The sequence below is a fragment of the Mastomys coucha genome, unplaced genomic scaffold, assembly GCF_008632895.1.
Source record: "Mastomys coucha isolate ucsf_1 unplaced genomic scaffold, UCSF_Mcou_1 pScaffold13, whole genome shotgun sequence".
NCBI classification, from domain to species: Eukaryota; Metazoa; Chordata; class Mammalia; order Rodentia; family Muridae; genus Mastomys; species Mastomys coucha.
Window position 1 is genome coordinate 6,588,366 of NW_022196895.1, and position 24,426 is coordinate 6,612,791.

A 24,426-nucleotide genomic window follows, 5' to 3' on the forward strand; every position below is an offset into this window, starting at 1 on the left:
AACCAATAGCTCTAGGTGACTACAAAATCCACAAGACTTTTCATACCATTCTTTTAAATGGTATAGATAAAAATTGGTATTATAATCATTCAAAATAACTTCTAAAGAAAAGTGGTCTTTCACCTGCTCAAACCAAGACCGAGCAGGAAGTCATCTTTAATTGATCTGTATACCCTGCATATTCCATACAAACGTCTTTATGGAACTCTGCATTGCTTATAAGGTTTGCTATTGCAAAATGAAACAGAAGGCAGCCCTGCCAGGACTCGCCCTCAGGGACGCCTGCCAAGACCTACTGTTTCAGCTCCCTACTCCATCCAAACAACTGAATGGAAGTTCTTTCCTCTAAAGACTAGACATTTTCTTTCTTTTTTTTTTTTTAAAAAGATTTATTTACTTGTTTTATGTATATGAGTACACTATCACTTCACCAGAAGAGGGCATCAGATCCCATTACAGATGGTTGTGAGCCACTATGTGGTTGCTGGGAATTGAACTCAGGACCTCTGGAAGTGCTCTTAACCGCTGAGCCATCTCTCCAGCCCAAGACTAGACATTTTCAAAAGAGCCTTGATCCAGCCTTCCAGACTGTTCCACCTGGGACTTCATTTAAGCCTGCACTTTCTCAACATATAAAGACTGGACAACAAAAGCTACACTAGCTTTCTGAAGACTAACCATTTTTCTAAATTTCTTGGGCCTCTAAAAAAGGAATTCATCTTTGGTAGAAATCTTTATATTTTGATGTAGAATTAAACTGGTACAGAATTTTGTTTACTGACACAGGTTTTTCCATTGGTATAAATTTTTTGTATATTGACAAAAATTTAAGATTAACTTTGTTACAATATAAATATATGTATGTTTCAACTCTTAGTCATTGTGCCTATGCACCTCATTTAAAAATACAACGTTTAAAACAAAAAAACAAAAAACAAACAAACAAACAAAAAATACGTTTAGGGCTGGCGAGATGGCTCAGCAGGTAAGAGCACTGACTGCTCTTCCAAAGGTCCTGAATTCAGTTCCCAGCAACCACATGGTGGCTCACAACCATCCGTAATGAGATCTGACGCCCTCTTCTGGTGCGGGGCCGGAGCGAGTGGGGCTGGAGCGAGCAGAGGTCCTGAGTTCAATTCCCAGTAGCCACATGATGGTTCACGGCCATCTGAACAGCTACACTGTACTCATACACATAAAATTTAAAAAAAAAAAAAATCTTAAAAAAAAATTACAAGGTTTAGTACCATTCCTTTTAATAGCTGCCATTATAAACTGTTTAGGATAATTAAGTGATGCAAGTAACAGTCACTCAATTAAACTCATGGCCTTGTCAGATACTAGTCCTGATTATCACAAAACTATATACCCTGGGTTGTATAGATAAGAGGTAGCTGGAGACAGGCAATACCTGCCTGTTCAGATATGCTATGAATAGATAAGACGGTCTTCAAAAATCTCAGAGACTCACAAAATATGGCATTTAAAGATGGTTTTATTCATTTAAAGCTCTTGAATTGAGACATGTCAGTTCCTGGCAGTTGGAAGAAGATGATGAGCATAGAAAGGCTTCCATATGGAGTTGCTTCAACTGTGGCAAGAAATGCTCCAACTTTATCTACAGACAGAATGCTTTCCAGAAAGGAAAAACAGATACAGTGAAGTCAACTGCCAAGCTCCACCAAGACAGAGGAAGCAAGTCCTTCAAAATTCCTGTTTCACAAAAGGTCTGTCAGATATTCTGGGCCAGAAGGTTGAAGATACATGCTCCAATGTTGTAGAGAACATTGGGAACTGTCCTGGTGGTCAGCTGTCTCTGTCATTTCTATGATTTTTAGAAGCTGCATCCATATGCTTCCTGCATACTCAGGTAATGTTTATTTCCTTCCCAGGCCTCTGATAGCCATAGTCTGACTATAAGCTCAAGTTGTTTAGGATTTAAGATATTCTATGTCTAAGAAGTTATTTTTAAGATGGTAATACAAGCTGATTTAGATACAGAACCTTAAATTCACCTTGATAAGTAATATAATACTTTCTCCTGAGTTGCCAAATATGAACAGACTGGACTTTTTAAATATATCTCTTACATAATAATTTTCATAATAATTTCATAGTTGCTCCTAGGCTATGTTGTTTTTTATTATTATTATAAGAGAAAGAGCCTTTTTATTTAGGCAAAAGAAAAAAGGAGGGGGGATTGTTGATGTTTGGTCTTTTTCTATGTATTTTAATGCTGAATTCTAGTCTAGACCTATAAGGGAATTCTCAAGTTTACAAGCTTTTGTTGTGCAAACCTTGTTCCTTGATCTAAAACAACTGGTTACATAAAATTGGCAACAGCCAATGACTGGAGGGATTAGAGGTAGGTGGGTTTTAAGTTACCTGGCTGGAGGTGGGAAAGAGAAGGGAGTGAGGAGAGACCAGGTGGAGGAGGAGGAAGAGAAGCAAGAGGAGGAAGCTACCATGAGGGACATGGACCATGAGCACAGAGACGGAAGAAACAGCAAATATTTAGGGTACACTGCTGGGAAGGCAGCCAGGCCAGCAGTTAGAAAAGTAGGTTAAGGGTGACCCCAGTAATAGTCAAAACCAAATAAAATAACCAGTCTGACTGTTGTTTATTTGTAAACTAGTCAGGGATAAGCTTAAATTGGTTGTACTACACAAAGTGGCATAATAAAAATCTCTAATCACAAATACACTTCACTTACCTCTCTACCAGAATCATCCTCTATGGCTTCTAGTTTCTGTTGCAGGACTCTCATCATTTGTATCCAGCATTCGTTAGCATCCTGTGATGTGAAATGAGATAGGGTTTACTCTATAAAACTCTTTCAAACTAGTGTTTGCTTAGGGAAGGAAGATAATTTCTTCTTTAAAATTATTCAAGCGGGTCTGGGTATGATGATGCACACCTATAATCCTGCCCTTGAGAAGCAGAGGTAGAAGAACTGCCACACAAATGCAAGGCTATCTGATCTACATATAATCCCAAGCCAGCTGAGGTTACACAGCAAAACCCTGTCTCACAGCAAACACCACTGTTACCTGGACACAGCAGTGCACATCTTACTCTGAGAACTCAGAAGGCATAAGGCAGGAAGATGGCCGTCAGTTTGAGACCAAACTAAGATACATACTTAGTTGGTGGCCAGCCTGGGTTACATAGCAAGACTTTGTCTCAACAGGTAAAGTAAAGCACCTGCTGCCAAACTTGATAAGCTGAGTTTGATCCTTGAAATCCACATGGTAGAGAGGGAAAACTGATCCCTGACCCCAGAACGCTGTCCTTTAACCTCCAAATATGCAGTGCCACACATATCCCAAGCCCACACACATATACATATTTCTCACAATGAATAGAAATGTAATTCCAATTTTTCTAACATTTTTAAACATTTATCTTTGTGCGTGTTCATGAGTATATGGATGCCAAAAGGCCTTGGATCCCTGGGACTGGAGTTGAGATGAGAGCCACCTGATCTGAGTACTGAGAAGCAAACCTGGGTCCTCTGAAGAGCAGCAAGCACTCTTAAGCACTGGGCCCTATCTTCAATCCCTTAATTGTTATTCGGTCATATACAAAAAATAACTACTTTAACCAAACTGGTATAAGGTTTTTCAAAAAGTAAAAAATTTCAGGAGATTCATCTACAGATTTTGTGCTCCTAATTGCACTACACTATTGCAGATATTTCAAAATATTAGTGAATACAAAAGGTCCTGGTAGTAAATACACATACATAGGAATACAAATTCACATGTAGGGGCTGGAGCCAGAGAAAATGGTGAAAGCTGAAGATTTGGGGAAGGGAGTCACAGAGTCGTGAGGCCTAAGAGAGCCACCATTCCATAAATGACAATCAAGGACAAGACCAAAACACTACAAAGAGAGAGTTTTCGTAATGTAAGCAAGAAGGAGGAGCTGAAGAAAGATGAGCAAGGCAGAAAATACATAATTAAAATCAGAGGCATCAAAGGGATTTAAACTGAGGCAGAAAATCAATCATAATGATTACCTTATTGGTAGAAAACAAGAACCAATTTCTAATCCTTACTTTCTGCTTCATGTGTATGTGTGTAAGTGTATGTATGACACATGTGAGGGCCCGAGGAGAGCACTGCATGCTTTCCTGGAGCTGCTGTTACAAGTAGCTGAGAGCTATCCAGGATCAGTGCTAGGAACAGAACTTGGGTCTTATGGAAGAGCAACAAACGCTCACGAATTTAAAAAAAAAATAAAAAAACTAAAAAAAGGGATTCGGGAAGAGAGTCATGTATCTCTCCAACCTCAATTCCCACTGATTTCTAATTTACCTATGGGGAGTAGAAATCAGATAGAGAGCTACATCTATGCTAAAGAGGTACCTGATCAGTTAGCTGTACCCCTCCTTTTATTTGAATGTTTAAAAAGACACTTGGGCCTGTGTGACAAATTTACAGTCATTAAAAACAATATCAAGATGACCATCTAAGATTATAGACACACTCTAGACAAGAGGTACTGCTATGGACAAGAGCAGACGGATACCCGTGTCTCCAAATAGACTCCAATTACTATACCGAGTGCAGGAAACCTTGGATTAGAGGGACAACTAAGTGGGGAAAATCCTTGCTGTCTAAGCCTAAGGCCCTGAGCTTGAATGCCCAGAACCCATGTCAAAGTCAGACCTATAGCTTGAGCATTTCTAATCCCAGTCCTACAGTAGAGAGAATCCTCAAAGGCTGTGTGCCAGCTAGCCTAAGTACACAGGGGAAAAACGAAAGTGGCTGTTTTAAGTTGGAAAGCAAGGACCAACACCAGAGGTGACAAGTGTGCACCCACATTTACACAGACACACAAAGATAATGTAAATTTTTACAAGATGAGAGACACCTTTGTCCCTTACCTGCTGAAGATACTGCCCTTGTTCACCTTTCTCTGCAAACTGTGGGAAAGCCATGTGCAGAAACTGCAGCAGAATAATAGGTGGGATACTAGAAGAAGTTTTATCCATGGAATCAAACAAATCTCTAAGAGCTTAAAAAGAAAACAAACACTGGTTAAGAAAAACAGTAATGCACTGAATACATGGTTGTTTTTGTAGTAAAGAAGATGTTCTAAAACTACACAACACTATGAACACTGATGGACACACTTATATTTCAATAAAACTTCTGAGGAAAAAAAGTGCAGTTATAAAGCCTTATCTAATCCAATTACTTGTGAGATGACTCATTTTTAGTCAAGCATGGTAGTATGCATCCATAATCCAATTTCTTAAAAGGCTGTGGCAATAAGATTTTGAGTTCAAGACCAAGTTGGACTACATGGTAACATCCTGTCTCAATAATAAAAAAAAGTGGAGGCTATTAGTTTATTACAGTATCAGTGGGCCAGAGAGATGGTTCAATGGTTAAGAGCACTCACTGCTCGTCCAGAGGACCCAAGTTCAATCCTCAGCACCTACATGGCAGCTCACCACTGTCCTGTAACTGTAGTTCCAGATGATCTAAAGCCCTCACACCAATGCATGTTAAAATCGAATAAATTATTACAATGTCATATTTTTCTCACATAGTAAAGAAGGACATGATTTCTAACATTTAAATACCAAATGGCTGAGTAGTAGGGAGCACCCTCAGCTTGCATGAGCCCCTAAGTTCAATTCTTAGCACCACAAAAATAGTAATTTAGATTTATTTTCATATATATTACTTCCTTATTAACACCATCTAAATTTTGATCTATAACAATCACGTCAATACTAAGTCTACTAAGTCCTGTTTCTGCCCCCTAACTGTCCTTCCCAGAGATTTACTAGAACCTGCAAACACAATCACAACACAAAAAACTGTCTGGGCTGGGGAGATGACCCAGGCAATAAGTGGTCACCATGAAAGCATGGGATTCTGAATTCAACTCCCAGAGCCACACAAAAAAGCTAGAGACAATGGTACACACTTGTTATTCCAAGACTGGGGAGGTGGCAATAGGCGCACCCCTGGGTTTCATGACCACACATTTGCCCAAGCTCCAGGCTATGAAAGGCCTTGTCTCAAACAAAAATAGAGATGGCTCCTGACAAGTAACACCTGAGGTTGAGTCCTGGCTCAACATGCACAAATACACAACACACAACAATATACCTGCAAGAACACACACATTAACGGACACTAAACAAAGAAAAAACCCAAAGGATTATTTTCCTTTTTCTTTTTTTCAAGACAAGGTTTCTCTACGTAGCCCTGGCTGTCCTGGAACTCTCTGTGTAGACCAGGCTGGCCTCAAACTCGCAGAAATCTCTCTGCCTGTTCCTCCCAAGGCCTGGAACTAAACATGTATACCACCACTACTTGGCTATTTTACTTCTTTTAAGGGCAAGATGTGTCTGTTGATACTCCACGTTATCCTTGGCCTTGTCATCTTTCTGCCTCAATCTCCTAAGTATTGGGATTATAGGCATGGACTGTCATGCCTGGCTCCACTTCATTAGTTTATTTTTCAAGAAAAAAATGTATCACTGGTTTATGATCTGGATATAGTCCAAGCTACTCAGTGAAAAGGCAAAGATACTTCAATATGAATAAAGTGACATATATTAAAAAAGAAATTGCTTGCTATTTGTCCATTTGTTTTGAGACAGGGTCTCTTTATGTAGCCCTGGCTATCCTTAAACTCACTACCTGCTTCTGATTCCTACATGCTGGGATTAAAGACTTGTAGCACCACCACCACCTTGTTGTTGTTTATCTTCTTCTTCTTTTTAAATAAAAAAGGTACTATGGCTTTACCTGAAAAGATGGTTTAAGAGGTAAAGGTACCTGCTGCCAAGTCTAGAAAAATGGCAGTTCGATTCCCCCAGGACCCACACAACCCAAGGAGGCAAATGTCCCTCTGACCTCCACATGCACACACATAAAATAACTTTTACTAAATAGTACAGCCCCTCAGTACACATACTTACCTGCAGTAATATACTGTGCTGAAGCCATTTCTCCTGAAGCTCTCAAGGCACCTGCATACCTAGGAAAATTAAATATAACATGATTGAATTCATCCTGAAATTAAAATGAGAAGAAATTAGTTAGAAGAACTTATTAGGATACCCTTGAAATTTCTCCAAGTATTTTTTTTCCCTTGTGGTCTTACAATGGACCTTAAATGGCTATTTAAATTTAAAAGCCAAGAGCTGGAGAGATAGCTTTAAGAGCACTGGCTGCTCTTCCAGAGTACCCAGGTTCAATTCCCAGCACCACAACAGCAGCTCACAACTGTCTGCAACTCCTGTTCCTGCAGGGAAAACACCAATGTACATTAAAAATGAAAATAAATTATAAATTTAAAAGCCACACACTTAGGTTCTGCACTAACTTCCTATATAATAGTGCTTAAAGCAAAAGCCATATATATACCTACTTTCAGCATTAACTTGTCTAACATAAATAAGTCACTGTCAGCTCAAGGTCCTGTATTGTTTCTACTTTCACTTCCAACTTTACGATGCTCAGTTCATTTACAACAGCACAGGACATGAAGCATCCAAAGGAAAGAAAAAACCCAACCATGGTCATTTCTCACCCCATGACCCCACTATAAAGAATTTCAATCTCCATTCATGACAAAGTCACTATGGTAAAACATGATTTTCCTAACACATTACTAAAGTAGCTAATATAAGAGACAAACTAGAACAGTCTTCACGAATCTCAACTTTAAGTTGAATAAAAGGCTAAACCAAAAAGAAAAGCCTACAGATCCATTTGCATTCCAGAACGGCAAAGTAACATGAAAGCTTAAGTCGCTGGAGGTATCTGGAGGGAATGAGGATTATTAACTGTAGAAAAAGCATGAACTTCTGAAGTATGGAATGTTCCGTCTGACAGGAAAATAGATTATAGAGCATTCACATCTCTCAAAACCAATCAAATCCAACAAGGAAAAAAAAACAATCAAATCAAACATGATTGGCATGTAAACCTGTAGACATAAAGTATGCCTCAATTTAAAAATATAAAAGCAATTTGCTTACATAAATAGGATGAAAAAGGCCACATAAAGATGTTAAACTGCGTCCAACTACAAGGGCTTTGCTTTTCTACCACCGTTTCTAACTGTCAAAACTATAGTGATGAAACCTTTCTTTTTTAAACTAATTGGACCAAATGGAGGTAGGGGACAGGAAACATCTTTAAGAATATTGCAAATTCTTAAAGAAATCAATGTAGGACCAATGTACAAAACAGAGCAGAAAATAGAAAATATTTTTCCAAAATAGTTGGAAAGGTCATAATGAATAAATACTGAACCAGTCAGTGACAGACAGATATATATATATATATATATATATACATACACACACACATGAAAAGTTCTAATTTAGCCAAACTAAAAGTGCCTAATGATCACCACAGATTCAAAAAAATAAACTTAGATTCTAAGAAAATTGTTTTAGAAAAATAAAGGAAAATCTAAAAACTACTAACAGAAAAGAATACCAACTACTCTCAGACAAGAAAATCATAAGAAACCTTAGAGAAATAACTATTAACCACTGAAGAAACATAATTTTGACCTAGAATACTTGTACCAAGAAAAATGGGTAAAATAAACCCGTGTTTTAAAGAATTACAGAAGGCTTACAATGATTTTATCAGGCCATGTTATTAAGCAAGAATAACAATTTAAAAAAGTATTAAAGAGGGCCGGAGAGCTGGCTGAACAGTTAAGAGCATTCACTATCTGCTCTTCCAGAAGGCCTAATCAATGCCCAGCGACCACATGGTGGCTCACAACCATCTGTAATGGAATCTGATGCCCTCTTCTGGTATGCAGGTGTACACGCAGATAGAGCATTCATACATAAATAAATCCTTTTAAAGAAAATAAGTACTAAAGAATAAAATAACTGTAGGTATCAAGAACTGAATAATTTGAGTGTACCTATTCTCCTTAAAATCATTCCATAAAGGCATCCAATTGCCATTATATAAACTATAATTCTATTATTGTTGTTGTTAGTATTATTATAGTATGTGCATGTATTATTATTATTATTATTATTATTATTATTATTATTATTATTATTATTATTATTACTATTATAGTGTGTGCATGTGCAGTGCCCACATGCCACAACTGAGGACAACCATCAGGAATCAGTTCTCTCCTGAGAATCCTGTTCCACCATGGGAACCTGGTACTGAAGTTAGGGCATGCAGTGAGCACCTTTACCACCTAGGACATATCACTGGTCCCTATGGCATTTTTTAAGGATTCATTAATTTTATTTGATTTGCACTAAGTATTTTGTCTCATGTATGTATGTACACCACATGCATATGTGTCTGGTGCCTACAGAAAGCAGAAGAGGGTGTCAGATCCTCTGGAACTAGTTACAGAGAGACAGCTATGTAGGTGCTTACAAATAAATACAGATCTTCTATAAGAGCAGTTATATGCTCTTAATTATTGAGCCATCTATCTAAACCCTGTTTTTTAACTTACACTCATCGAGAAGAGATTTATAGACTAATTCATAGGTTCTCAAAGCATATGACTTTTATTCACTTGTATGATGGTACATGAAAACAAAGTTTCCATTCTTTAAAACTACCATTCAACTAGCATAATTAAATGTACAGGTTAAGGGAGCAAAATTAAAAGTCCAGATATAAATTACTGTTAACAAAGCTACTAAGACAACTGAATGAAGAACTACAAAGAACTGCAAACACTGGCAAACACTGCGGGAAGAACTACACTATCTATATGCAAAAAGATGGAATAGGACACAGACTTCCTACTATATACAGAAATCAACTAATCGGTCACATGCCTCAAGAAAAATCCCTCTTCCCTAAAAAAGGAAATGTGGCCAAGTATGGTAGATCACATCTTTAATCCCAGTAGAAAGTAGAGGCAGATGGATTTCTATAAATTCAACGCCAGCCAGGTCATTCGATACCTGTTTAAGATTTTGAGAAACTCATAAAATTTCTTCCAAAGAGGCTACAGAGTTTTACATTTTACTGGTAGTGGAAGAGGGTTCTAATTTCTCCATCTTTGTTCAATACTTGTTATCAGATATATCTGATTGATATTCTCATTTATGTTTCTTTTTTTTTTTTTTTTTTTTTTTTTTTTTTTTTTTTTTTTTTTTTTTTTTGGTTTTTCAAGACGGGGTTTCTCTGTATAGCTCTGGCTGTCCTGGAACTCACTCTGTAGACCAGGCTGGCCTCAAACTCAGAAATCAAGTGCTGGGATTAAAGGCGTGTGCCACCACCGCCGGCTCGTTTATGTTTCTAATGTCTAATAATGATGAGCATCTTTTCAGTTGCCTGTTGGACATTTTATATGTTTAGAAAATGTCTTTTTAAATCCTCGGTCTGTTTTTTAATTATTTGCCCTTTTAAATTTTTTTAAAAATATATTCTAAATCGACTTATCAGCTAATTTACAAGTACTTTCTTCTGTATTCTGAGTTGTTTAATTTTGTGAATAGTATGTTTACAGCACATTAAAAATTATTTTGCAGGGCGGTAGTGGCGCACGCCTTTAGTCCCAGCACTTGGGAGGCAGAGGCAGGCGGATTTCTGAGTTTGAGGCCAGCCTGGTCTACAGAGTGAGTTCCAGGACAGCTAGGGCTACACAGAGAGACCCTGTCTCGAAAAAAAACAAAAAAAAAAATATTTTAATTTTGGAGCTGGGGAGATGGCCCAGTGGATGTGTATGGTTGACCTGAGTATGGTTCCCGGAACCTATGTAAATTGCAAGATATAGTGGAATGCATCTGTAATCTAGCACTTCCTGTGACTAAATGGGAGGCACAAAGACAGGCAAATCACTAACTTGGGAGCTTAAAAACTAGCTAGCTGGAGTATGCAATAAGACCTTTCTCCACAAAGTAGGAGAATGAACTCCTGAAAAGTCCTTTAATCCTCAAGTGTGCACTGCAGCACATGAGTGCACATGGAGTAAATTTAAAAAACATTTTAATGTAGTTTAATTTCTTATTTTCTCTCATACTTTTAGTGTCATGTTAGAAATTAACTCTGTAATATAACATCACAGACTATGCTTTTTGTTTGAGCCAGGGTATTCCTGGAACTCACTATATAGACCTGAAGAAAATAGGCCCTAGTGTTCAACAAATCTGGTTCTGAAAGAGTTAAATTTTAGACTTGTGCCGGCTAATGAGAAAATTACAGAAAAACAAAGTGGACCAAGGTCGAATATGTCCAAATAAGCCAGGGCAAAAATAAGCAAGCTGTTAAGACACTCTGGGAACTAACCGGCCAAAAAGATATAGAAGAGAAAGCATGCAAGGACATGTCTGGGCAGACACTGAGTAGTGGGCCATGTGGTCCTCTTAGATATGGTTTAAGGTCAGATGCTCTGTTGACTCAGATTAAGACCAACCTTAGGAATTTTCCACTCTGTTCTGCACATACTAGTTGATATTTGAACTAGCCAATCATGTATAGCCACACTGATTCCTTTGTTCCCCCAGACCTTTTCCCTATATAAACCCCTAACCCCTGAGCCTCATGGTCGATTCCACTATCTCCTGCGTGAGATAGGTGTGGTGTCGGCTGGAGCTCCAAGAAATTAAACTGCCTCATGTGATTTACATCAAGACGGTCTCTCGTGATTCCTTGGGTGCACGTCCTCCCGAGACTTGAGTGAGGTCTTCCTACAGGGTCTTTCAGTTCCTCCAATGCTTTCTTTAAGATGTGTCTCCTACATAAACCCTTTCTTCTTTAAGCTGCTAACTTAGTTATGGTATTTTATCACAGCATTAGGAACTTAACACAATGTCCAGACCAGCATTATTGATGACAAAGAGTGGACACAATCCAAATGCCTATTAACAGAATGATTAAGTAAAACTGTACCTGTGTATACCAAGAAACAGTAACAAATAATACATGTTCTTCATGAATAAACCTTTGAAACTACTATGGAAAAAGAATACAGCCAACTGGAAGACCACATATTATACGGTTATATATACTTATGAAATGTCCACAAATAGGCAAATTTTAAAACAGAAAATAAATGAACTGATAAAGGCGGGTGGGTTACAGTGAGCACACACCCTCCCTTTCTTTCTTTTGACCTCACATGTAGACCAGAGACACTAAAGTATGCATTACCATGCCTGGCCACATTTCCTTTCTTAGAAGAGAAGAGGATTTCAAAACTTAGTGTGGTAACAGCTGTACAATTCTGTGAATAAAAACTATGAGCACATTCAGAGTGGCCTGGTATAGTAAATGAGTGTCTTGAAGAAGTTTCCATGAAAGACAGCTGGGCCATTCATCCAAAAGTGAACCACCTTTACCCAGACACTTTTTTTTTTTGGGGGGGGGGGTTGTTTGCTGGCCTTGAACTTACAGAGATTCAGCTGCCTCTGCCTGGGATTAAAGGTGTGTAGCTTTAAACAAAGTCTTTTCGGTCTTACCTTTTAAGAGCATCTTTGAGTTCAGGCACTGAGCGAATACACTGAACTGTAGCATTCATGTAACAAGTGTTTCCGAGGTTTGTCAACCCACATGGCAATTCCATCTGGTGAAAGGGGATGTGGTAAGATAAACACATTTATAAAATAACATGACATACTCTAATCACTAAAGTTCACACTCTGAGTCAGGAATCTTTTAGCCCTATTAAGTAATACTGTAACTTCACACTAAAACAGTGTCTCATTTCCTCCAACAGAAAAGTTTTACTTGCATCATGCTGGCAAGAATTCTGTTGTAATTATTGTCTAGAAAATAAGAGGATAAGCCTATCAATTCACCTGGCAAAAAACAAGCAAACAAACAAACAAAAAAAAAAAAGGTAACAAAACAGTTAGAAAGACTTAAAAACAAGTACACAAAAACAAACAAACAAATGAGCTGGGCTTGGTAGTGCATGCCTGCAATCTCAAAGGTCAGAAGAAAGGAGTATCATGATTCAGGACTGTCTGGGTAACACAGTGAGTCTCAGTCTCAAAAGATCTCCCCTCACTTCCAAAGAAAATGTAGATAATAGTATTTGTTCACTTCAATCTGACATATCTTGGCCATTTTGTGCACTACCTTTACATTTACTTTGGGATAGAGGCCAGGCCAAGCTTGGTAGGAAAGCACTTCTTTAGCATGCCCTTATTTTGATCCTCAGTACCATTGAAAAATAAAAAAAATGAAGATAAACTATTTAACATGGTTTTAAGAATTTAAATATCCTATTATTTAAACTTGTCTTTGATCCTGCTTTCTTATAAGTAGTAAATATTTCAATTGAATATTCCCTATATACTTACTGTGTATCAATTTGCATCTAAATATTTATGTGTGCATTTTATAATACCTTCATCTAATTTGTTTGGGGGGGGGACTTGTTTGTCTTTTTTAAGATTTATTTATTTTATGTATGTGAGGATACTGTAGCTGTCTTCAGACACACCAGAAGAGGGCATCAGACCCCATTACAGATGGTTGTGAGCTACCACAAGGTTACTGGGAATTAAACTCAGGCCCTCTGGAAGAGCAGTCAATGCTCTTAACCACTGAGCCATCTCTCCAGCGCAAATAATTTTTTTAGTATCTCATAGCTTTGAAGTATAAAAGCATAAGCCCTGAATTAGAAATTCCACAGGTAATGCTAAGTGTAAATTAAGTCTAAGTTAAAATCACTTCTAAATTAATCAAAGTATACAATATCCTCCTGAGTTTTATGATGACCTGACTATGGGACAAATTTAAGCTAGTTTCAAAAATATTTAAAGTTCTACTTATTGCACATTAATGTTAATAATTAGAACCTTTAGATACTACTTTCTGGAAGGCATCTTGATAACTGTCCTTCAAAAAGTAGTGACCCAACATAAAGTCTGGTACATCTTACAGCAGTTGCTAACTGTTCTTCTGTCATGTCTTCTACGAAGACAGTTTTAGCAGAGGGTTCTTCTGGAAGAGCATCTGCTGACCCCATCATTAGTACAGTCATTCCCTGTTACAAAAGAAATAAATTCATGAAAATACTTAAAAGCTGACAATGTTATGCTCAATAAAGGAAATCTCAAAAACACTCATACTACAGCATGACTCCACTAGCGGGAAAGGAAAATCTACACAAAGCACATACTGGCACCTAGCCCTGGTAGTAGCTGGAGGGAGGGAGTGTGCTTCTTTAGAAAAGTGAGTAGTGTCTCTGAGCTGGGCACCATGGCACAGAGCTTCACCGCAGCACCAGAGAGGTCACAACATGGAGTCCAGTCCAGACTCCATAGCCAAGTTCCAGGACAGCTCTGATACTATAGTGAGACCCTGCCTCAAACAACAAGAAACCAATGGCTGGTCCAACTTGAGGCCCCACACCATCAGAGGAAACCCATGTCTCTCACATGCTTGGATGGCCAGGAACCAGAAGCTGGATAGCCCAGAAACCTAACATAGAACCAAATTCAACTGGCCAAAAAAAGAAAAAGAAAAAAAAAGTCAGTGAACTGATTCCTAGTGATATTCTGCTATACTCATAGAGTGGTGCCTAGTCCAGCTGTCATCAGAGGAACTTCCTCCAGCAACTGATGCAGAGTTGAGCAGATCCAGAGACCCACAGTCAAACATTAGGCAGAACTCAGAACCCCACAAAGAGGTGGAGAAAGGATTATGGGAGCAGGAGTAGTCACGGACACCACAAGAATATAGCCCACAGAATCAACTAAGCAGGGCTCAATTGGCTTACAGGGGCTACAGAGACTGGGGCAACTATCAGGAAGTTTGATGGCAAGTACTTTCCCTACTGAGTTAGTATTTTCCCAGTCCTGTAGGATGACTTTTAAAGATGTCCTGTGCCCATGGATTTGCAGATCCTCCTGCTTCTATCTCCCAAGTTCTAGGATTAGAACATATAGGTATGTGCCATCATGCCTAGTTTAACTGTTTCCTGTTTTCATACCGAGTATTAATGATATATTTAAATATTTGCATCCTTAGACATCTTTGGAAAAAGTTTCCTTAATCATGTTTTGGTAGTGTATTAGGAAAAGTCCATGGAGAAATAAAATGAAGGTTTGAAAGTTACTGAATTCAACATAGATATTCTTTGTGTGTATGTGTATGTATGAAGGTTCATAGTTCTCTAGATACTTTCTGTGAACCTCCACTGGACCCTGAGATTCTTTCAGAATCATAAACTCACAAATACTATCACAAATAAATCTCATCTCTGAATACACCTGATATTCTATATTACAATGAGAAGGTCATAAACTGTTACATTCCACTGAGTGATGCTAGTTCTCAAAGGAATCACTCCTAAAAATGTTGAGTCAGAAATTGGGCTAGGTACTTTTCTCAATTTTTTATTTATTTATGATTTTTAATTGTGTGTGTGTGTGTGTGTGTGTGTGTGTGTGTGTGTGTACAGAACACGTAATGGCCAGAGAACAATCTGCAGAGATCAAGTCTCTCCTACCATATGGGTTCCAGGGATTGAACTCAGGTCCCCAGGCTTAGCTGCAAGCACCCTTACCCACAAAGTCAATTGCCAACTCATTTTGTAATTATTTTTACATGGATGAATAATATTTTTAAATTTCTCAGTTTTAATATCTCAATATGATAAATATCAATGGATAAAGCCCACATACAAGATCTCCTTTAGGGTTAATTGCATGTTTTTTTCTTTGCCATGAAGTCTTATTATGTACCCCTGGCTGACCTGGACCTCCCAGAGATCTACCTATCTCTGCCTCCAGAGTGCTGGGATACCATACCCACCAGATACACACTTTTCATCTTTTGAGGCTGAAGCAAGACTGCCTGAGCCCAGGAGTTCAGAACCAGCCTAGGCAACATATCAGGTGGTAGGGATGGGTTGAGAATCAATGAGAGCACACTTGGCGTGCACCTTCTCAGTATTAAAGAGTTTGCCTAGCATGCACTAGACCCAAAGTTCCATCCCGGTACCAAGGACAGAGGATGGGTAACAATGAAACTGAACAAAATATAAAAAATAAAATAAAAAAATCAGATGATCATTTTAACAAGAAACAGAAAAAGGACTTAACAACATTTAACAGTCGTTCATAATTTTAAATGTTAGTGATAACATTTAAAGCCGAGGTAAAATCTCTACTCTCTCTATTTTCTATTCAGTAGTATACTAGAAATCCTACCAAGAATTCAAGGAAAAAAACAAAACAGAAGTTATTTGTTTTAGCAATTATAAAAGTCACAGTAACTAAAAGGGGAAGAGCACACTCATTATCTGAAGATACTATTCCTGTGTATGCAAAGACCACGCAATCTCCAAAAACAATACTGGGATATCAAATGAATTAAGATCACAGAATAAAAGTAAAGGTAGAAACAAACAAACAAAAAAAAAATCAATTATATTTTTTATATACTAGCCATAAACAATGAGAAACAATTTTTAAAAATACTGCTCCTACTGTAACAGAACACTAAATTCTGAGATTCTAACAAAAGCCAGGCAAGGTCTCTATACTGAAACACAACTCTGTTGTGCCAAATTTAAGACATAAACAAAATAGGAAGCAAAATCTTCTAAATAAGATTTAGAAGATATAGTATTCAAAGTAGGTTCAGTCTCTCCAAATTGGTCTAAAGACCTATGTATTTTCAAACAAAATCAACTTGTGGAAACTGACTCCTAAAATTATAATTGAATATAAAAATATTTTTGAAAAGAGAAAAAAATGTAGATAACTCACGGTATACGGTTTCATACTTATTTGTCTTTGCTATCAAGACCACATACTAATATAACTTTAATCAGCTAGATCAATGAGACAAGAGCAGTTGATTTTCAACACCTGCAGTTAATTTTCGAGAAAGACTAAAATAATCAGTTGAGGTTAAAAAAAGAATTATAAATAAATGGTGCTGAACAACTGGAAATACACATTTAAAAAGGGACCTTAAGATTTATTTAGGTGAGATAACTGGTTCACTTCATTGTAATGAGTGTTCTTAATACTTACATTTTTCATTTTGATGTTTCCCCAGTCATCATCCTATTTCAAAGACAAACAAAAACGTTTAACCACCTCTGCATAATTTACATGCCTGGCCCAAAACTAGAAATTCAATCCAGACCTGCTTGACTTGTGTATCTCATGTTTTTATGCCTTTTAACTTATATCTCTTTGATGCTCTGTTCCCATAGTTTTAAAATATAAATAATATACAATTCAAAATTAATAAAAAATCAAAAAAGTCTGAGATAGAAGTAAATGTTAACATCAGTTTTGTTTGGTTAGTATTTTCTGCCAAAGTATCCAAAGTATCCCATTAGGAAACAGCCTAGCACAAACTAGTTATCCAAGTCCCTGAAGGACAAAGGATCATAGAATCTGGGAAGTAAGCAAGTTCTAGTCAACATATATATCTCTACCCAACCATTAGAGCAGGCGGTCTTTATCCTTAAAGTTAACTACCGTTCTTCAGAATGTCACATCAAGCCTGACGAAAATATTTTTCAGCAATCCTTATGTAGTATTATGAACAATAAGAAACAAACAAACAAAAAAGCAAAAAAACTTCATCATGTTTATGGCCCTCCATGAAGGGCTACTAAGCTTGAACTCTGACCTTAGTGTGATCATTCCAAAGGAGAAAATGCATTTTCTCTTCTTTTAAATAAACTTTTTCCTTCCAGCTCTAGATAGGAATTAGATAGTAATTACTCTTTTCTTTTTTCTTTTTTAAAATTGTATGTGCAGGAGTGGTTTTGCTGACTCCAATCTGAGTCCTCAGTAAGTGAAACAAGTGCTCCTAACTACTGAGCCATCTCTGCAACCCCTGGCTGTATACTTACAGCAGATAAAATTTTCTATCTCTGTACATAAAATTACTAAAGATATACCAATCCACTTTATACTAGCCCAAACAAAAATAAAATTGTCATCTTCATACCAAAAAATTCAAACATTATAGATAATTATATAACATGCTATAGTCCTGACCACTAGGGGTGTCTACTGAATAAAATTTTAAATGACACTTTGTAATGCTGTATTTTGAAACAGACATGCTGCTCCTCACATACACAACATCACTAGAACAGTTTAAATGGGAGGAGAAGCAGACAGATCTGAAAGGTGGAGGCCAGCCTGATCACCAGGAAGACTCAGAGCAGTCAGGGGGACATCATGAGACCATGTCTCTAATAACCACCGTTCTCTAATAACCATGTCTCTAATAACCATCCGTTCTGTCAAGCAGCATTTATGACATTTCACATCAGTTTTACCTTCAGGGTTCCTCCTTTCACCATAACTTTTTGTCTGGCTGGCTGGACTCCAGTCAATGCAAAAAGCTGGGCCTTGAACACCATTGGAGGCTCATCAGTATTCAATTCTACACCTTCAAATTTCTCCTTTCCCCATTTTACTGTAACTGTAAACAAAAACATAAATATTTTTCACTACATACTTTTCAAATTTATAGACTTCAAATTTAGAAAATCATTAGGGCATAACCTTTTAAAGGTGAAAATATACCAGGTCCTACCACCTGGGAGGCAGAGGCAAGCTACCTTTGTGAGTTCCAAGCCAGCCAAGACAACACAGAGAGACCCTGTCTCAATTCTGACCCTACTCAAAGTCAAAGAATATCCTTTGTTGTTTCATTGCCAATGAGTAATATACATGCAATGGATACAAAACAAAACTTTACTGGATCTAACTCAGTTTCCATTATCTAACTAAGTACACGTGTGTTGAAAGTACAGCTCAAGGCCAGACGGTGGTGGCGTGCACCTTTAAACCCAGCACTTGGGAGGCAGAGGCAGGCAGATTTCTGAGTTCAAGGCCAGCCTGGTCTACAGAGTGAGTTCCAGGACAACCAGGGCTACACAGAGAAACCCTGTCTCGCAAAAAAAAAAAAAAAAGAAAAAAAAAAAAATGAAACTCCAGCTCAGTGGTACAGCATCTGATTCCCGGTATGGCAGGATAGAGGAGGGGAGGGAGGGCAAAAGGAAAAAAGGAAAAGGAGGGAGACTGACTTGAGAAGTGACCGATCCACTAATGTCACAAACTTGGTTGATACTCAAGAATTGTACGCCATCCTCCAACAACTCTATAAACTAGGTGAACCTCTAAACACACGGAATCATTTCCCAGGATAAAGTCCCTGGTCTTCGGGATGTGGATAGCCTTAAAGCAGTGGCTCTCAACCTTCCTAATGCTTCCTAATTCCAGCACGAGGAACTTTTAAACATGGTTCCTCATGCTGTGGTGATCCCCATTGCTACTTCATAACTGTAATTTTGCTACTGTGTTTGAAAGGTCTTAGGCAGCCCCTATTTAAAGGGTCAAGACCCACAGGTTAAAAACCATTGGTTTAAAGCAATATATACTGTTAGAACAAAAGACAGTTTATGAGAAAATAAATCTTGAGGGAATAAAAGAGCACTGAGAATAGGGTAAGGAATTTTATAATTCATGTTGGATATGTGGATACACACCTTTAATCCTAGCCACTCAAGAAGCAGAGGGAGATGAATCCCTGTGAGTTCATTGCCAGCCTTTCCAGAGTTCCAGGCCAACAAGATATACATGAGACTCTGTCTTAATTTCTTAATTTAAGAAAAAGAGAGAGTGAGAGGGAAGAAAGAAGGGGAGGAGGGAAGGAGGGAGGGAACTTGTAACAATTCTTGGGCCTGTGAGATAGTTCAGTGGATAAGTTTGACCCTTGGCTCACAAGCCTGATGACCAGAATTCAATTCCCAGATCTCATGATAGAAAGACAGAACCAACCCCCAAAAGCTGTCTCCTGACTCCAAATGTGCACCTGCAAATGCACACATATATGTGCATCACCCCATTTTTTGAAAAAATATTACAATTCTAAACTGTAAGAAAGACATAAGAGAAATGAAAGGTTGTTCCCCACGCAAGAGGTACTCAAGTATACAAAACTCCAAAATATACATTAGCTACATAAAATAGCTATGTTTCCCCCCAATTATTTGGGAGTTTCTTGAGGTTTAAAGTCAGCATATTGAGACTGGGCTCAATTTTGTTTTCCTTTGCCTCAGCCTTAGTAGTAGACAAGCATGTAAGCATAGCTTTAATAAAAGTGTCTTTTAATTTTTTATTTCATTTTACTTATTACTGAGTGTACATGTATGTGTATGGGAGGTACACAAACCACTGCAATCGTTGAGGTCAGAGGAGAATTTTTATGAGTTGATTCTCTCCTTCCACCATGTGGACAGGTACTGCAGATGAACTCAGGTGGCACAACAAGCACTTTCACTTTGCTGGCCCACCCAAAATGTTGCTTACAACAGGAAACCACAAGGATTGGTGAGGATGTAGAGAAATTAGAATCTCCAGCCAATAGTGGTTGCTATGAGACACTGACTCAAAACAAATTTAAGCAGAGAATTACCATATTAAATTTCTTCCCAGAAGTATAGAAGCAAGGACTCAAAGAAGCTGCCTGTATACTCCTTCAGAACAGCATTATCCAGACAAAAGCTGAGAAAGGAGCAGGACGAGACCAGTGGGAAAGCAGCTGCCTAGCAGGTGTGAGGCTCTAGGTTTGATCCCTATGGCAAGAGGGTAAGGGAATATAGATGGAAAGGGGAGGGAAAAAGAGAAGGTAGGGAAGGGGCAGCTGGGAAAAGCCCAGTCATATTCAATTTTAAGTAGAAAAAGTCTTACATACACTACAACACAGCTAAAGTGTGGTGATATGACATGAAGTGAGACAAATCAATCATAAAAGGACAAATATGTGTCTATTTTATGGAGGCACTCAAAGTCAAGATCTTTAAAGACTAAAAGAATGGTGGTTGTCAGAAGCTAATAAGTAACAGAAATGTTTTTAATAGCAAGAGTTTCAGCTTGAGAATGAAGACTCTGGAAATAATGATGGTTGCACAAAAATGTGAATGAATTTAGGTGACAAAGAACTTAAACACTTAAAAGTATCTGAGACGTGACATGTGCCTGTAATTTCAGCTACTCAAGAAACTGAGGCAGAACACTACCTTGCACTCAGGATTTAGAGTCTAGCCACCCCAATAGGAAAAGGAGGAAATTGGTCACAAAGACAAAATTTACTGCAATTAAAAAGCTTTGCTCAAGTTCACCAAATAGCAAACATTTAAAATATATAAATAATAAAACAAGCACATACATTGAAAATTGTAGCTTTTTAAAAAATGGGAATTTCAAAACAAAGTTCTAACTTCTAGAATCAAAATTTTAATTCTTAACCTGGACTCTCCATCTCAATGCTACCAACAGTTCACTGACTGTGTTAAAGCCTGATTTAGTGAGTCCATATAACCCACATGATAAAAAAAGAAACCAATCCCTCTGATCATCAGACACATTCTGCATGTAAATACCCACTCATATACAATAAATAAACATTGATTTAATAACAACCAAGTTATCCATCTTTAGAGAGAATCTAATACAGCCTAATAAATGAGAGAGGACATGGTAGCTACAATGATGTTTATCATAAAAACTTGAAGAGTTTAAAAGTTAAAAAAGGCTTGAAGAGCAACAATTTTTTATTTTTGTAAGACATGGTCTCACTATGTAGCCCTACTTAGTGGCCTTGAACTCACAGGAGGACTCTCCCTCCCAAGTGCTGTGATTAATGGCATGCACCACCACAATCAACCAAGCAAAGATCTTGAGTAAGGAAGCATTTCTATTTGTTGTTCTGTTTGGTCTTAATTTTTGGAACAGGGTTTCCCTCTGTAGCCTATGCTGTACCAAAATTTATGAACGTTCTGTTTCAGTGTTCCTAATGTTGAGATTAGAGATAGGAGCCACCATAACCCAACTAGGAAAGACTTCTTAGAGGAAGTATTAACTTTTGAATTATCATTGCCAACTTTGAGTTGAATCTCAAAACAAAGGTATCGGTGAATAGACGTATTCCTAAAACAGACAAGAAAAACATAGTGTAAGTTCTGAGATAGCAGTAATTCCCAGAGTAAATCAGACAGTAGAAAAGTAAACTGGAAGCTAGTAAATAAGGGCCAAGTCAGAAAGGTAGGATATGGCCAGGCAGTGGTGCACACCTTTAACCCCAGCACTGCGAAGGCAGAGGCAGATGGATCTCTGAGTCTGAGGCCAGTCTTGTCTATAGAACGAGTTCCAGGACAACCAAGGCTACAACAGAGAAACCCTATTTCAAAAAACAAACAAACAAAAAAGGTAGCATGTGACATGCTAAAACATACACATGGCCTGTTATGGTATACGCAATGTGTAATCGCTTGTAAATTTAAATAAAGGCTGGCTGGTCTGTTAGATTATTAGACATCTCTAGCAGTAGCGGGAAAAACAGTTTCAAATGTGGTACAAACTGCAATCATAAAGAAACAAAGGAAAAGGCACTGGGGATATAGTTTAGAGGGACAGTTTCTACTTAACATGCACAAGGTCCTGGGTAGGTTGATCCTCCTCAACACTGTAAGAGTAGCAAGATGGTTTTTGTTTGGTTGGGTTTTTGTCGTTGTTATTTTGTTGTTGTTGTTAGGTTTGTTTTTTTTTTGGGGGGGGGGGTGGTTTTTTGAGACCAGGCTGGCCTCAAAATCAGAGATCCACCTCACTCTGCCTCCCAAGTGCTGGGATCATGGGCCACTACATGTGGCCTACAAGTTTTAAAGTAATGTATAAGAGTACACTCTAACAGAGTCCCCAATGAAGGAGTTAGAGAAAGAACCAAAGGAGCTGAAGGGTTTGCAGCCTCTTAGGACAAACAACAATATGAACTAACTAGTACCCTCAGAGCTCCCAGGGACTCAACCACCAACCAAGGAGTACACATGGTAGGACTGATGGCTCTGGCAGCATGTGTATAGTAAAGGATTGCAAAGTCGCTCATCAATGGGAGGAGACGCCCTTGGCCCTGTGAAGGTTCCATGCCCCAGTATAAAGGAATGCCAGGGCCAATAAGTGGGAGAGGGTGGGGTAGCAAGCAGGGGGAGGAGGGAGGCAACAGGGGTTTGTTCTTGTTGTTTTTTGTTTTTTTTTTTTCCTTCCTTATCTTTTTGGAGGAGAAACTGGGAAAGGAGAAATCATACGACATGTAAATAAAGACAATATCTTAAAAAAAAAAAGTACAAAGGCCTAAATGAAAAAGTAATGTATAAATAGTACAAGCTAAAGATAACATAGGACTAAATAAAAACAGTATTAGAAATAAGGAGAGAAGACCAGGCACCGTGGTACACATCTTTAATTCCAGCAATTAGAAGGCAAAGACAGGCAATCTCTTAAATTCCAGGCCAGTTACGCCTATACAGCAGACCCTGTCTCCAAATAAATGAATAATAGAGTCCACCCTAAAAACAGCGATTTTTTTTTCTTGGTTCATATCATTCTTTAAATGCAGTATCTTATAAAGGAATTATGTATGCTAAAAGTGGTGAGTCAGAGAGAATCAATAAATCACATATCCACAGCCAACCAAAGTCGCCACACACATTTCGGAAGCCATTTTGACTAAGAGGAGGTACAGGGAAGTCCATTAAGTAAGGACAACGTGATTCTCGGTCAATACCTTGGAAAGACATCAAGAAAAGACTCCTGCCAAATGCCAAAGCGAAAGAAATAGCATCTGCCAGTATCTGTATTCATCTGTCCTTCGAAACTAACACTATGTTTCATCTTCGAAATCCAAAACGATGTATGCTGATATTAAATCTAAGCATTAAAGACTGATTTGCATCGGCTTCGAAACAGAACTGAAATTGGTACAAAGCGAGCTACTGAGAGCAATCCCAAGCAGAACGTAGGCAAACCTAATTCCTGAGACCTTCTATCTCCATCTTCCCCTCCATGCTCATTCCACTCACTGCTATCATCCAGGAACTCAAAGCAATCACACTGCAGCAGCCTGGTCTCCCGAGCCCCAAGACACACCCTTATCTTTCCCAGCACACTCTAGGGCAGCAACAGAAACTATTCTGCAGAGTCACGGCTCTAGAGATTTTCCCCGTCTCCTGCTCCCACCCAACCCACTCGGAGACACAGCAGACCAGCTCCTACGCGTCGCTGGGCTCCTACTCGCGCGGCCGCCACTCTGCACTTCCCACCGTGGCCCACGGCGGCGGTGCCCTGCGCGCGCCTCTGCAGGCTGGGCCTACGCGGAGGCCTAGCGTCCGCGGCCAGGGCGCGGCGCGAGGGAGGACGGAGCTCACCAGAGTAGAGTGGCATGGCGAAGCAGGAAGGAAGAAACGGCGCGGGAGGCTGGATCTGACAAGGACGGCCGAGGAATACGAAGCAGCTCGTGGAGACGGCCGGGGAGGAAGCGCAGTGGAGGCGGCAGCTACAGTGCGACAAGCCTCATTCAAACCGGCCACTGGCGATGACGCAGCAGCACGCTGTTCGCCCAGGAAGCCACCTCCGAGAGGTGATGGGGGAAGAGCAGCACGGGGCAGAG

The 24,426-nt window shown here is 38.7% G+C and overlaps 1 protein-coding gene and 1 long non-coding RNA gene across 3 annotated transcripts in view; one reads left to right on the forward strand and one right to left on the reverse strand.

Annotated features, from left to right (window-relative positions):
• Window positions 1–24,356, reverse strand: part of Usp14 (ubiquitin specific peptidase 14) — a 36,739-nt gene extending 12,383 nt beyond the window's left edge. The window contains exons 1-8 of one of the 2 annotated variants that reach the window (XM_031364950.1): window positions 24,185–24,356; window positions 18,257–18,402; window positions 16,986–17,018; window positions 13,880–13,984; window positions 12,450–12,553; window positions 6,951–7,009; window positions 4,893–5,023; window positions 2,715–2,795 (exon numbers count right to left, since the gene is read on the reverse strand). In XM_031364950.1, the coding sequence (XP_031220810.1) occupies window positions 2,715–2,795; window positions 4,893–5,023; window positions 6,951–7,009; window positions 12,450–12,553; window positions 13,880–13,984; window positions 16,986–17,018; window positions 18,257–18,402; window positions 24,185–24,200 (675 nt within the window). In that variant the 5' untranslated portion in view covers window positions 24,201–24,356. The remainder of the gene's footprint in view (window positions 1–2,714; window positions 2,796–4,892; window positions 5,024–6,950; window positions 7,010–12,449; window positions 12,554–13,879; window positions 13,985–16,985; window positions 17,019–18,256; window positions 18,403–24,184) is intronic. The other variant, XM_031364951.1, reaches the window with a different exon arrangement.
• The window catches only part of LOC116086831, a 46,738-nt gene continuing 46,600 nt past the window's right edge, over window positions 24,289–24,426 (forward strand). The window contains exon 1 of the long non-coding RNA XR_004117155.1: window positions 24,289–24,396. This is a non-coding gene — a long non-coding RNA (uncharacterized LOC116086831). The remainder of the gene's footprint in view (window positions 24,397–24,426) is intronic.